At 34.0% G+C, this 15875-nt stretch overlaps 1 protein-coding gene across 1 annotated transcript in view; it reads right to left on the minus strand.

Annotated features, from left to right (window-relative positions):
- adcy1a (adenylate cyclase 1a) overlaps nt 1-15875 on the minus strand; it is a 554748-nt gene that overhangs the window by 12770 nt on the left and 526103 nt on the right. Inside the window, exons 15-18 of the mRNA XM_028803971.2 lie at nt 12860-12976; nt 5991-6137; nt 3725-3823; nt 2427-2541 (exon numbers count right to left, since the gene is read on the minus strand). Coding sequence (XP_028659804.1) covers nt 2427-2541; nt 3725-3823; nt 5991-6137; nt 12860-12976 — 478 coding nt within the window. The remainder of the gene's footprint in view (nt 1-2426; nt 2542-3724; nt 3824-5990; nt 6138-12859; nt 12977-15875) is intronic.

The following is a 15875-nucleotide window of genomic DNA, read 5'->3' on the forward strand; positions in this document are numbered from 1 at the left end:
TTCTAAGTGCTTAAACTATACATAAAATTTCCTTGCGTATGAATGTCCTTTACAGTATATTGATCATAATCATCCATGCATCAATTTTCTAACCTGTTGATATCTAGTTCAGGGTAGTGATAAACCAGGAAGCTGTTAATTTTGTAATTATTGCTGATACTTTTGAAAACTTCAGTGTGTACATTTTACAGTTGTAATTTAATCTGCTAGAATCCAAGAATGTCTGTTTATACTTACAAGGATAAGGATTTATGAGGATTGCGCCAGTGTGCAAAATATCCTCTGATAATAGGAGGTCCTGTTAGTGCGCCCGTATTGAAATCTCTACTCTGGTCCTTTGAAATATATACAATGAATTACTGTAGCTATGGAGAATATTGTCAGTTAAGATGTGAATATCTTACATAGATGGATCAAATCATACACAGACATGAAATCTGCAAACAAAAACAATACCACCTTGTACTTCTGAGCAGCATCACACAGAACAGCAACATTTTGTGACTCATATGCAGTTGGACACTGTGTGTGAAAGACTGCTGCAGCTCTGCCTTGATGCCTTCTTTCTGAAACATGACTCTCTTTAATGTGTGTGCAGATGAATGTTTCCTCCTGTTGGTCCCTGTGCATTCCTTCTGACTGCCGGGAATTAAAGTCATTTCAGTAGAACTGTTATTGGTTCATTGTAATAATAAGCTTGCTTACTGAAAAAAAATAAACAGCAACACCATACTCTAAGAGACTAACAGGACTGATGACTTTACTTCCTCTTTTTTATGGGCTACAGGCAAAAACTCAAAACAAAGAAATATTAACTGGGAAGAAGGCACGGATAACCTCATACTGTTCTAAATACATTTGTATCAGCAGCTGTGTCCCACTCTACATCATAACTGTGGTGATGCCTCGGATGGCTATGTGGGTCTCCTATTTAGTTTATTTCTGTGAAAGTCTCCACCGACTTTCCTTCTGATTTTAAACATGCATTCCACTTTCTTGCTGGCCGGTTGCTGCCACTCAAGCATTTAGCTCCATCTAGTCCATTAAGAGCTTTCTGCTTTGTGTTACAATATTTTCTCACAAACACTGTATTGGGCATAACATGTTTATAAAGTTATTTTTAGGCCTTCAGGAGGTTCACGGGGTAATTAGGTGTTCTAATGATAGACTATGTTCAGTATCTACTCAGACTAACACGCAAACCACAAAGTCATTGCAAATCTAGTGGTGAGCAAACAGCAAAATCAAAAACAAAAAGAATCGCTAAATATCAGTGTTTCACAAAAAACATTCCATTTAAAAAAATGTTTATTATATTTACCATGATTTTGGTGACATAATCTTATATTTTGAGCACTTCCATTTTGTGTTTTTCTATGTATAGGTGTCACCAATTTGTAGGCTGACACAATTTTTTGTTTGATTGGTATGTATGTACATGATGAATGTGCCACATAACTCATAATGTTATCATGGCCATATTGTAAAAGACAGCTGCATGAATTAAACAACGTTGTTATAAAATAAAATGATGACATAGATTTTTTGATTACAACTGTTTGTTTAAATCTTTAGATTTTGTCACTCAATTTGTTATTTAAGTGCAGTAATTTAATGTTATCTTTTTTCTGAAAAACACAAAACCCACTTAAGTTACTAAAGGTCATTCAAACATTCTTAATAACTAGCCATTATTTTACCATGATATTAAAATGCAACTTCTTTCTTTCTTAAAAGTTTGAATGAGTTTTAAAAGTTGCCTTTTTTAAACTTTTTTCTCTGCACATATGACAGCAACACTTTTGAAAGCATTCCCATGTTCACTCACTGTTAGTTTTGAGCTTAATTCTGTTGAACACATAAAAACACACAATGTTTGACTTTTAACTAAACAGCTGTCACTTTTCCACAAATTGAGAAATTAATTAAAATTATTACTTGGATATTATTTTGCATTCACTAAACTGAGCAAACCTATTCTTGAACAGTGTTGAATTCAAAAGTGGAAGATTGTATTAACAGTAATGTAACTTGTTATGGTTAACAAAAACGTTGTTTGATATCAGTGATTCTTGTATCTTACAAATAATGACTTCTGGATCATTATAAACCATTTTGAACCTTTTCTTTGCTAATAAAGTCAGTAACACCGCTATACCCCTTTTTTGGTCATGTCATCCAACTGCAATATAAATAGTTAAATAATAATAGTAACAGGAGCACAAGTGATTCTTACTTAAATAATATTAGTTTATGTCATGTACCCGATGCTGCTGAGATATTCTCTGGACCACCTGAATTAGATTAAATGGGTTAGGCAATGTAATGTTATGCTGTATACTCAATATAGCTGTGATTATATTATTATACTTACTATATGTGAACAGAATTTTTCAAAGTATTTTATAAGATACTGAGGAACTTACCAACTCTTAATACAAAATCATTGTAGGACTGGTAGTTGATTTCATCAAGTACATCAAACATTTCTATTGCAAAATCAGCCAATGTGCTTAGATGAGAATAAATTGACTTTTTAGCCTGTTAAGAAAAAAAAATAGTAATCAGTGAAGTTAAAGTATTTACGCAAATATTTACATTCACAGGGTTAAAAATGTAAGTACTGCTATAATAATAATAATCACATGTTCCTCTTTATAGCTCTTATTTCATATATAATAAAATGTCAGTGCATGGTTATATTGCATACATGAGTCAAAGGAAATGCATTTTGGAGATTATCACAGTAGATGCTTGAAATAATTTTAGACATAGCTGCATTATATTCTTTACATAATGATAGACAGAAGAATAGCTGTCAAGATAAAAGGGAAAAATATGGAAGAATGGAAGCTCAAGGGATGAAAACGCTGCGATGGATGTGAAGGTTGAACAAAATTATTCAGTAGAAAATTAGTACACGAAGGGAAGCTAAAAGGTGAAAGGAATATAGGGGAAAATGACGGAAAGAAGACTCAAGTGTGCTGTATATGAATGGATACAAGATGGAAACAGTACACTAAGGAGAGTATTTGAGATCGAGTTGGAGGATAAAAGGAGAGAAAAATAAAAAAACAAGTGGAAAGATGCAGTAATGAAGGATATTCAGGAGGCTTGATGTAATAAGGAGATGTTCCACAATAGAATGTGATAGAAAAGATATCTTCATATCTTTTCATAGATAAGAGGAAAGCCCCAGGGAAAGAAGTTGTTATATTACGTTCAGTATTGCTTAACATTTTCATTTCTACAACAGAAAAAAGGTAATCTGGTGTGCTAGGAAACTTAAAGGTCTTGTGATATCTTGTGATAATGTTCTCTTAGAGGCAACATTCCCATGCTTCTAAAAAAGTAAATAATGTAACACGATCTGGAACTTTGCAAATGTGTAAAAACAAAATGTTCAGATACTGAAAAATACAAATTGTAAAGTCATTCAAATATTTCAGCATGCTATGCTATACTAATATTATGCTATGCTACCCTTATTTTGTTCAGGGAACCATACCATAGTAATGCCTGATATGCGGTAGAGTTATTGTCATAAAATTCTAGAAGTCTTAGAATGAATTATACAAGATGCTTTAGACCAGTTAAGTATACTTCATTTATGTTTGTTTAATCTCTTAACTGTCAATGGATCAGTGTACCTACTTTAGAAGAAGCTGCACCTTTTTTGAACACTATAGACAGATTTGCCTAATGGATACTGTTGGTGTCTTACCTTGGTTCCTGTAGTAGGGACAAGGCCAACTGCTGCCATATATGTGCTTCCAATGGTTTTTATTTTTTCAATATCCTTGTAGCATTCTTTATCCATAAGCTTTGAAGAAAAAAAGCACTCCAGTCATTTGAAGCTTTAACTGTATGAAGGAGTAAATACATTCCTGTGACTAAGTAGCTATTTAAATGTTTTGATTTCATCATACAAATAATAAGATAGTTATGTTTTGATGACATTTTAAGCTGTTTACTTTAACTTGGACATTCCTCTAAGGTTATTAACATTTGTATTAAACTAAATATTTTTGAAATAAATATTTAATTAATAAATGATTTTACTGTATATTTAAAAATAAAACAGTTGTACAATTTTAGTTTAAAATTAAAAAGGCCTATAAAAACAATCTGCAGCATACCCAGCAGACTACTGCAATGTGTCCCCTTTATAAAAACAGCGCAGCTACCTGCCAGTACTTAGAGAGAAAAAGAGCTTCTGTGTGGTAGATCATGATATTCCAAATATAGACTGTGACTGGAAACAATATGCCCTGTAGACATATTTCTTAAAAGATGATAATAAAAATGACTGATACTATACAGCAAAACACATCTTGCTAAACTGCAGAGGTTTTCAAACTCTATCTTGGAGAGCCATAATGGTTGCTGATGTTTGCTCCAACCAATCTGAAAAAAATAATTTAATTCCATATCTTGTTATTTCACCTTGTCAGGCATTTCTGATATTGTTGATTATGTTTTCCTAAGGGTTTCTAGCTTCTAATCAGGAGATTGGCTAAACAAAAACTTGCAACTACTGCAGGCCCCCCAGTATTGAGATTGGAGACCCCTGCTATGCTACACAAGATTATTTAGCAGTCAGCTTTTCACTTTGTCAATCACAGACATGTATTGCTAACCCTCTCACCCATTAACAGAATCTCTAAGTATCTTGCATCTAGCCAAGTACTTAAGAATTTTCACATTCATCCAGGGTATCTCCCAAGAGACAAAACCAGAAAAGTAGAGCAACTGTATCCAATCAACAAACATACTGCAGTTCCAGACCTACTATATATTCAAAGTACTGCTATACCTGTCACACTGACTTCTGGCTGTTCCCCCATCAGTCATATAATATTGCACATTTCAAAAGCCAGTTTTCACCACCACTGAATGTTCCAACCCAATCTCTCCTACTCTTTGTCTTGTGGTTAGCAGGTTTACATGGCCATTCTCAGCAAAGCCAGGCATGGCTAAACAAAATGCCAAGCCGTTTTGCATTTACAAAAGAACTCTACCACCAAGCCTGATTTTGGTCAAATATTATTAGTTTTATTAGTGGAATACCTATATAAATATATTTTGGATTTCTTTCTGACTCTTAAGATTATCTTACTGGTAGCACATAGCTTTCAATAAGAAGTTAGTATATTCGGATGTCGTTAAACTATTGTGCTATATAGTACTAGCTTAATTCTAAGAGAAAATAGTAAAATAATGTAATTTCTCATACATTTGTGTGATAGATCATACACTTGTCATGAGAAGTACTACTGGAAAAACTGTCCACATTGCTTAATTGACCTATTGTATCAACTAGAAAAAACAGACAAGAACTATTGCATGATACTACAATTAACACAACATATTGTGACTTTTACTGAAAATAAATTTGGGCCACATAATGCTGCAATCAACAAATAATTTTAAAAAAGCATTTACCAGCTACAAAATAGCAATGTACATGAAATTAAATTATAAATTATGCTCGTTAAAATCAATTGTAATATTTCATAAAGCAAAATGTAACTTTTGCAATTAGGAAAGAGCAGCCATGGAATCATCAATCTAATCTAAGCGATTAGAAGAAGGGGTTTTTGCAAGTTTGGTTTCCTGATCTTAATCACTAGTAAATGTTTATATGAATACTTTTTTGCAAATGATAATAAATATTGGTAATTTAATTTTCAGACAAACCACTTTGTTTGTTTTACCAGGGCAACATATTTGTTTTGGATGCGTAGCTGTTAGATTATAAAAAAACACTGCAAAAATATAAATTCACTTTTAAGATGCCATTCACAATATTATAAAGAGACAAATGATTAGACCTTTTTCACCTGAATAATACTTGCATATTAATATAATATTGCAAAAAGCATTATACATATAAGCCAAGTATAAATGTTGTAATTCTGATTGAAGAGAAAAGGACTACAATGAATTATGTTGTAATACTTTATAGCAAATATGCAAACTGACTTTACCTCATCAAAATCTGCAATGATTTCATTTAATAGTCGTAAACATTCCACTCCCATATTATTTCCATCCAGTTCAATGTAGAAGTCATTGAAATTTGGAATAGATGCGAACATCACTCCAACTTGGGAATATGACTGGTAATAAAGATCCTGAAAACATTGATAAGAAAACACAAATTCATTTTAAACAGAGACAACACTATCACTTTCTCCTCCATAGTGACTGCTTTCCTAATTTTTCACTCAGAACAAAGTAGACAAATCATTTTAGTTCAAAGAAAGTTAAGTGATTGTACGTGTTTGCCCTAAATTATGTAGGAGGCAAAAACGTTTTGTCAAGTGTAACAAAATTCAAGCATTTTAAGGAAAGCTTTAAGGTAGTAAAAAAAAAAGTACAATGAACATTTAAATTTAATTTATAGTCTTTAAAACAATTGGGGAACATAATTTGATTAGTTAATGCAATTGATCAGCACTAAAGTTAGCCCTGATGCTTCATGGGTCTAGTATGTTGAACTTGAATCCCATACCTGGATGTTGTCCACGTGTACTTTATATGGTCTCACCAAGTCTGTGTAGGTTTTCCTTCAGATACTCAGTTTTTTTGTTCTGCATCCTCAATGATGTGCAGGTTAGGTTAACTGGTAACTCTAAAATGCCTTTAGTACAAGTATGGGTGTGTTTATGAGTAGGCCTTGTTCAGGGCTGGTTCCTATATTGCTTCTAGTGGTACTATTAAAGATTTTAACCCACTGAGACCAAGAATTGGAATAAACAGATCTGAGAATATTAAGTACTTAGAACTTCAATTCCATAGTCACGGCTGCAACCTCTGGTATTAATTTAGTATACAGTTTCATGAAACGTTTGATAAGAATTGGTTCACTGCAAAACTACAGAAGTAATAACACAGTGTACAAACTCTATAAAGATGTACCCAGCATCTTACCATTAAAATACATTGCCATTGTCTGCGGTTGTGACAGATGGCAAAGAAATTCAACACATTTATTTCATTTCTGATAATACAAATAGGTGTAATGTCCAAAAAAATAAAATGAATCATGGGTTACATAATGAGATACAGTACTTTCTTTGGAAGGTTATGAGGATGGTCTTCAAAGTTAAATTTGTACTTTAAAATTGTGTAAGGGTTTAGGTTAATGGCCGTTAGGGCAGTCATGTCATTTGTGTATTTGACTTAAGAGATATCAGCTTTATACTGGTGATACAGAGAAAATATAAATGAAAGTTAAAAAATTTACTTGTGAATACTTTAAAATGCAATCCACATCAACTGAGCTAGCTATTAAGCCTAAATCACTCCTCTTCCAGGTGAGTCATGCACAGTTATCCAGACACCTTTTTTCCATATTTCACACTACTTTGAGAGTAGATGTTACTATTTAAGGGAACAGCATGATAAATTCTAAAGAAGAATATTCGTCATGAACACATTTGCTAAATGGGACATGGTTTCTATAGAAACCTTAGTTAACAAAACAGGAATTTTATATCTTTGGATGCTACTACAGAATCCAAATGTTTATACCAAATGAGCATGTCTTCATTATTGGATTTAAATTTTCCACAAATTGCCCCACCTAAAGTTTAAGCGCCAACCTGTCCCTGTCCTCCACAATAAGCAAACCCCCTCACTACTTTTCTTACAGGCAGTCTTGTTTGACATTGTTAGGTGCTTTGTATGTCAGAGTGTTAGCAGATCTTGGAGAATGTGATCCCACCCACCCCTATATCAACATTCAGAGGGATTCCTCAGGTTCCACCTGAAAGACTCCTAAGGAGAGCAGCTTCCAGACCTAGATAAAGCTTTTAGTTCCTAAAGAGAATGGATGTACTTCTTGGCTCCAAAGAGACTGAAGAGATGCATACACCTACATTTTTAAGGAAAGGTGCACCTTTCTGCTGATTGGATCAGAGTCCACTGCCTGTTACAGGTCCATGCCTGCTTCCAGATATATAGGTGTGTATCCAAGTTAAAGAAAGATTTTAGTTTATGGTTACAAAGTTAAGCTAAATGTCTTTAAAGATCCTACAGTATGAAAATAAAATGTACTATTATTATTATTATTTTTAGGTGCCTTTCTGGTTTGTAGACAAGTCAGCTTATTTTGGTAAACACCTCTGGTTTATCAGATGAAATTCAGAAAGCCAGATGACCAAAAGTTGGTTAACAGTAGAAATAAAGAATATTTCATCCACTGAGTTCAGTGTTCTTCTGGAACTGCTGGTGTTGGAAACCAAGGCAAATTTTTACAATAATGACCCAAGAGGTAAGGCATTGTCAAAAAACAGGCTAACAAATTCTTCACCAGAAAATCAATCAAATCAATCAAAATAAAGTCAACACTAAAATAAATTGTACTATGAATACAATTAAGAAAGGTTTAATCTAGGAAACAAGGAAAAGAAGGTCTTGTTTGCTTATCCACAATCTTGGACAACCAGAAAGTGCAGGATGCTGACTTTTATACTGTTGCAACGGTTACACAAGGTCTTACACACTACCAGTCATCCCCATATGACAACCCAGCAGTCACTATAAACAATGAGCTCAAAAAAAAAAAAAGAAGAAGATATTTAAACACTTTCAAAACAATACTGGAGGTGAAAACAATGTCAAAATCAGATGCTGTGATATGCAAAATCCCTAAACTGAAATACAAGAAAAAGCATAACTATAAAGCCAGGTAAAAATAAAAATAAAACCAAATCATAACATGGCAAGGAACAACTGGAGTTCTGCATTTTTGTGAGTCTGCCTATCAAAATGGGACAAGTCCCATTTGTCCTACGTTACCTCTCCATGAAGATACTCATAGGGATAATGGGGAGTGTCAAAACTTTTTTTATTTTGCTAAAATGACTGAAAGTTTTCTTTAGGAAGCTGCACAGAAAGCACTGACAGAAAGAGTAATCAAGTCAAAAAAGATATTAGTATTAGGTATAACAATATTATATGTATTGTAGCTCTAATAGGAAATTAATCAAGAGGCACCAATACATTCTTGCTCTCAGTTGGAGTAAATGGCCTATTCTTGTCAAAATATTTTTAATGTTTTATCTTGTACAAGTACTTAACCAAATAACACAGGACTCTCGCTAAAGAAAAAAGCAAAAGCCATCTTTTATAAATAGTACTTCAATAGTAGGCCCTTTCTGTGCCCAAGTTATGAAAGGATAAGGCACAATGTAGAGTCAAATTCTACCAATAAATTTTCAGAGCTTCAACTTCTTACTGATATGAACTGAAGCTCAACCTCATATCCTTCATATTCACTGTATCTTTTAAATGGAGCTCAGTGGCTTCTATTTGTAACTGGTGTAAATTGACGTTGCTGCCACACACATAATGCTACTGTGCACTAAGCACCTTTATTTTCTGTCACATTTCTCTCAGCTTTGAAAGCTTCTGCACTTACTCTTCTGAGATGAATTGCACTACTGCTCTATCCTACTACACTGACACCAAACCAAAGAACAATTCTGGAGACTATTATTCAAACACCAAATAAACAGATTTTATTTTTTCAGCTACACTAATATATAACGCAAAAAAGCCACTATTTAAAAATTGAATGCTAATAGTGCTCTATTTTTATAGCCAATCATAAAAGGGTAAGACATACAAATTCAGTGCGGAATCTCAATTAGGCAATCATTGTACACTGATTGACAGGCTCATAAGAACATTCTATTCCGTCTTCATTCACATTATCTTTACCTTTCTCATTATTCATATACAAAAAGTGTAGACGGCACAGCTGCCCTGGTCCTGCTAAAGATGCAGTATATAAGTAGAGTTTAACATCTTAATTATTTATTACTTATAGTTTATTAGTAACTGTCTCCCGCGACTCAGCCCGTGTACTAGTGAAACAGGACAAACTTTTAAAATCAATAAACAAACAGGTATCGCTAGCTAAGCGGAGGCAAGGTACACTCCAACACGTTGAGAGAGGTAGACCGACTCAAACAGAGGCTGGCGCGTGAGTGAGGAGGGCCCCGCCCGGCTCCCCAATCCTGATGTCCCATGTAGTAGTGAAACAGGGAAAACTATAAAAATCAATAAACAAACAGGTATCGCTATCTAAGCAGAGGCAAGGTATGCTCCAAAACGTGGCAACAGGTAGACCAACTTGAACAGAGGCTGGCGGGTGAGTGAGGAGGGCCCTGCCTGGCTCCCCACTCCTGACATCACGCTTGCCCCTCTCCTCGGCCCGCAGCCTCTATCTCGGATTAGCTCAAATAAATCGCTCCTGCAAGCTAATTATGATACTTAGCACGATGAGAGAAGTCACAAAATCAACCGGAATATTCAAGCAAATTATAGAAAAAAAACACGATCTAAATCTGTTAAGTAGTTCTCTTGTGAAAAGAAGATAGACATACAGACAGATGTTGGATTTTTTTAATATATATATAGAGATTATAATGCATTTTTCATTGAACTATCTGCTGCAGGAATTAATGGTGTGACCACGTTCAATATTTTTAATTGGGAATCGTATATACATCTTGTTCAGATTCACTGGGATCTGTTGCAGTGTATGCTCTCCTCAGAGATTAACTTCTGCTGCTGTATATGTACTGATGTTTTCATGTGTGTCTTTGATTTGCACTAATCTGCATTTGCAAATTTATTTAATAAAATGTTGATCAAGAAAATATGCATCTTTCAGAAACTTTATTATTTTTAGTTGGGGCACACTTATGGCAGCATGTCCTGTAAGTTTTAGAAGGTGAAACACTTATATGATTTTGGGTTTTATATGTCAATCTTTTAAACCTTGCATAAGCTCAAAATCCATCTTTACCATATGCTAGGCTTAGTGAGCTTTCATACCGTGTCCAAGACTGTAAAACTGTAGCAGTAAAAATGTATACTAGTAAATATAACCAATATGATAAACACCTATTGTGATACTTATCTTGGTAAAACTAGAAAATTGTGACTGTGAACATGATTAATCACTGTGAGGAAATTAGCATTTTTAAAAATATACTAAAACTTACAAGGTTGCAATATACAAAATTTATGACATATTTTGACTTTACTGTGATGCTGTTGGTGCTATATAAAATAAAATTAGGTAAATTGACTGATTGACTGATAGCATAGGTGGACCCAAGTTTGCAGACTAACATGTATACAACAAACTTGTTTCCTGCAAAATTTACTATAGTAATCTGTAAAAAATGAATACATAAAGAAAATCAAAAATACATGAAGTTTGTGACATAAAATTGCTTGTTGTAATAGTTTTTATCTTTTAAAAACACACACCAGGCATAAATTAATCAAATCTTTTATGAAAGTGGTCTGAGAGATATAAAATATGAGAAAAACTACATAAACAATGTCAATGGCCAAAGGTCATAATTGATACATCACAAAAAACTTAAATATATTAAGCTTATGAATGGTTACCTACTGTACAATGTAAGCAGTTAAACAAAAAAGTAAATTGTAGTCATACAGATTGACAGCAATTTAATTAAATGCAAATTTTACATGTGAAACTCCTGCATTGATAATCTGCTTCCTCTTGTGATGTTAAAAATTAAATCATCTTTTATTAGACAATTAAATATATTTTTCTAATTTTATGCTCAATAGGAGGTAAAAGTAATCCCAATTAGTGACATTATTTTAAGTATAGTAAAATGCTATTGTTTGTATGTTAGCAGATATGTGGTAAATAGATTTTGTTTTTAGTGTTGGGTGTACAAAATTCTTCCACAAAGAGGAAAAAATGAGATATTGCAGTTCTTTATTACTAATAAAAGTTAGACTTTCATAAAATACTGTTTATGCTTTGAATTTTTAAACATGAGATTTTTTCAGGCATGGTTTTGATATTTGCTCTTCTCCAGCCTTGGTTACCACAGATGCCTATTCTTTTTTATACCTTCTCAGTTCTGCACGAAAACATGATATTACATTTTTTTCTTGGCCATCACTACAAACTACATAGACTGAGTAATATATAAAAAGTGTTTCATTTTTAAGTGGAGTATTCCCTTAAGTTAAGAAGACCATTAGCAAAAACAATATAAATTAATTGATGGGTTTTGAATTTGAAAGCAGAAGTTGGAGACAGAACACTGGAAGGTTGGGGAAAATAAACAGATTACAGTAATCCAGAAAATCGGGCAGGATACTCATTTGGCTGCTATTGAGACAAAAAGGCAGGGTTATAGCCAGAACACTTAATTCAAAGTACAAATAGAGTGAAAAAAAGAAAACAGAAAGGAACAAAATGTTCATTCATACTGTGGGCTTCATTTGAGAATAGTATGTTCAATTAACTACATGACTTCCAGTTTATTAATTCAACTCTTCAAAACTCTGTGATGGATCAAATGCCATCAGTAGACAGGACAACATACAGTACACAAAACAAAATATGTAAGAGAGGAAGGGAGCAACAAAGAATGGGAAGATGTTAATTATCTTAATTTTAATTATGAGAAACTACTATATATTGCAAAGGACTGAAACTTATACTGTATATGAATGGCTTAAAAATCTTAAAAAAGTGTTTTTTAAAGTACTATGATTCACCTAATGCAAACCTACCAGAGCATATTAGGCATGTGTCTGGAGCCTACTTCAGCAGGAACAAATGCAAAGCAGGAACCCACATTGGATGAGGCACCTGTCCAATACAGGGCCCATTAATGCATACATCAGCACTCACACTAGATTTTTTGTCAATTAAGAATAATCATGTATATCTGTCACTTTATCTCATTGGCAAAATTCAGTGTATGTACATTACCAGGCAATAAAAAACCACTAAGCATTTGTGAGGACATCTACAAAATGTTATAATCATGATCCTTACCATATTTCGAGGATTAGACATTAGGAAGTGCTGTGCAACATGTGCAGGGAGTAAGTTAAACAAAATCCTCTTGTTGTCAAGTTTAACTCTCTCCATATCATCCCTCTCTTCTTCTGCCTAAATGATAAAATATTAAGCAAACAGATTAAGGTGAGGAGGCCTTTCATAACTTAGATCAATCAAATTACTGATCTGACCAAAGCGCAAAAAATTAAAATAAAAAGGGGTGCAGAGACATCAGTACAAATTGACATAGGTTTGGGGACAGAGGAAATCAAGTGGTCTCCTTTCAACGTTTTCAGACAAGATGTATTTGACTTTATGTTCACTTACCTAAGGGTGTGGATTTACAACTGGAAATAATTCTCCTTGAATATTTTAGCAAGAAATTAAAGGTGTGGTTGTTATTTGATGGGATGGATAGTTTAACATGTTAGAAATTAATGTTCACTTCATAATGTTTATTTTGGGGTAGATGTAACACATAAAATCACCTTTTTGCAACACCACTGCACATAGATTATTTATTTCAAAAGTTTCACAACTGCCAAGACAAAATAACAATGAAAATCTTAATGTATTTTATTAATATATTGCCCTTCAGGTGTCATTCACAAATATTCAAAGGAGTACAATATGATAAAAAGCACAGAAAAAGATTACATATAGTGGATTCACAAAGAATTCAGACCCCTTCATTTTCTGAATATTTTACTATATTGTAGATTTTAATTTAATTGCCATTTTTGCCCATCACTCTACACTTAACCCATTTGCCAATTTATTAAGAATCAAAAAAATCTCTCATTTATATAAGTATTCAGATCCTTTGCAGAAGCCCCTTTGGCAGCATTTACAATTATGTGTCTTCTTGGGTAACTTGATAAACAAGGCTTTGAGCTGGGAGAGGTTTTTGCCGTTTCTGTGGCGTTGGGAGGATGGGATAGCAGGCTGCTTGGGCTTATCAACACATTTACAACACAAAAGACGCTGACGGAGAAGTGCGAACGGATTTAAGGTTGGCCTGGTTTATGAGTTTTTCGTTAGCTTTGGTAATTCCAGTGTCAATCAATTCAGATTGCCACAGGTGGAATCCAATCAAGTTCTAGACACATCTAAAGGGTAGTTAAAGCAATTATGATGCACCTGACCATAATTTAAAGTGCCACAGCAAAAAGGCTGAATATTTATATAAATGACAGATTTCAGTGTTAGATATTTAATAGTCAGACCTTTCTGAAAACATGTATTCATTCACTTTCTCGTTATGAGTGAAGCTTAGATTGATTAGTAAAAATGGCAAATTTATCTGTTTAAAATAAAATGTACAACACAATACAATGAAGGAGTCTGAATTCTTTGTGAACACACTGTAAATAACACTGGATAATCATGGCAGTCTGGGACAATCTACTTAGTCATGTAGCTGAAGCTGAGACACCTTCACATGAGATAGTGGGTCAAATTAATTACTAAGCTAATGAAATGAGTCTTATAGACTGAACTGCTCAGTTTATCAAAGTAATGTTCTTAACCACTGGGATCTTTACACATGAATTATTATTAATTATAATTATAATCCAATGTCCAATCATTTGTACCTTTACTTTAATAGTTTACTCAGTTGGTTCATCAAGAGAAGGGAGGGGCTGGCTTAGTAAATACCTTGTTGAGCAGTATAAATAGTAAAGGTGCCAACATCATTATATTTGTATCTTTTGAGCATATTGATGTTGCTATTAAAGAAGTAAATTTCCTTTAACTAACTATTTGTCGAACACTTAAATATAATGCTTCCTTCATTAATTAATTTTCAGATTTATTATCTTTTATAATAACTATTCACAATAATTTTTTACTACTATGTGATTTCAACTTTCATGTAGATAATCGCTGTGATCCCAAAGGACTCTTTTGACCTTACTCAATGTATCACCCAGTCTACATATAAAAGGTGCTACACATTAGATCTGGTCAACTCATGTGGGCTTAGAATTTTTGTGAATAAAATCTAGATATATCTTGCATATTGTGAATTTCCCCTTGGGATTAATAAAGTATCTATCTATCTATCTATCTATCTATCTATCTATCTATCTATCTATCTATCTATCTATCTATCTATCTATCTATCTATCTATCTATCTATCTATATATATATATATATATATATATATACAGTCATATGAAAAAGTTTGGGAACCCCTCTCAGCCTGCATAATAATTTACTTTCAACAAAAAAGATAGATAGATAGATAGATAGATAGATAGATAGATAGATAGATAGATAGATAGATAGATAGATAGATAGATAGATAGATAGATAGATAGATAGATAGATAGATAGATAGATAGATATTAATCCCAAGGGGAAATTCACATACTCCAGCAGCAGCATACTGATAAAGAAAATATTAAATTAAAGAGTGATAACAATGCAGGCATACAGACAGACAATAACTTTGAATAATGTTAACGTTTACCCGAGGGGGTGGAACTGAAGAGTCACATAGTGTGGGGGAGGAACGATCTCCTTAGTCTGTCAGTGGAGCAGGAAGGTGACAGCAGTCTGTCGCTGAAGCTGCTCCTCTGTCTGGAGATGATACTGTTTAGTGGATGCAGTGGATTCTCCATGATTGACAGGAGCCTGCTCAGTGCCTGTCGCTCTGCCACGGATGTCAAGCTGTCCAGCTCCGTGCCTACAATAGAGCGTGCCTTCCTCACCAGTTTGTCCAGGCGTGAGGCATCCCTCTTCTTTATGCCCCAGCACACCACCGTCTGATAGAACATCTGCAGCATCTTATTGCAGATGTTGAAGGACGCCAGCCTTCTAAGGAAGTATAGTCGGCTCTGTCCTTTTTTACACAGGACATCAGTATTGGCAGTCCAGTCCAATTTATCATCCAGCTGCACTCCCAGGTACTTATAGGTCTGCACCCACTGCACACAGTCACCTCTGATGATCACGGGGTCCATGAGGGGCCTGGTCCTCCTAAAATCCACCACCAGCTCCTTG

Source organism: Erpetoichthys calabaricus, chromosome 6, assembly GCF_900747795.2.
Source record: "Erpetoichthys calabaricus chromosome 6, fErpCal1.3, whole genome shotgun sequence".
NCBI classification, from domain to species: Eukaryota; Metazoa; Chordata; class Cladistia; order Polypteriformes; family Polypteridae; genus Erpetoichthys; species Erpetoichthys calabaricus.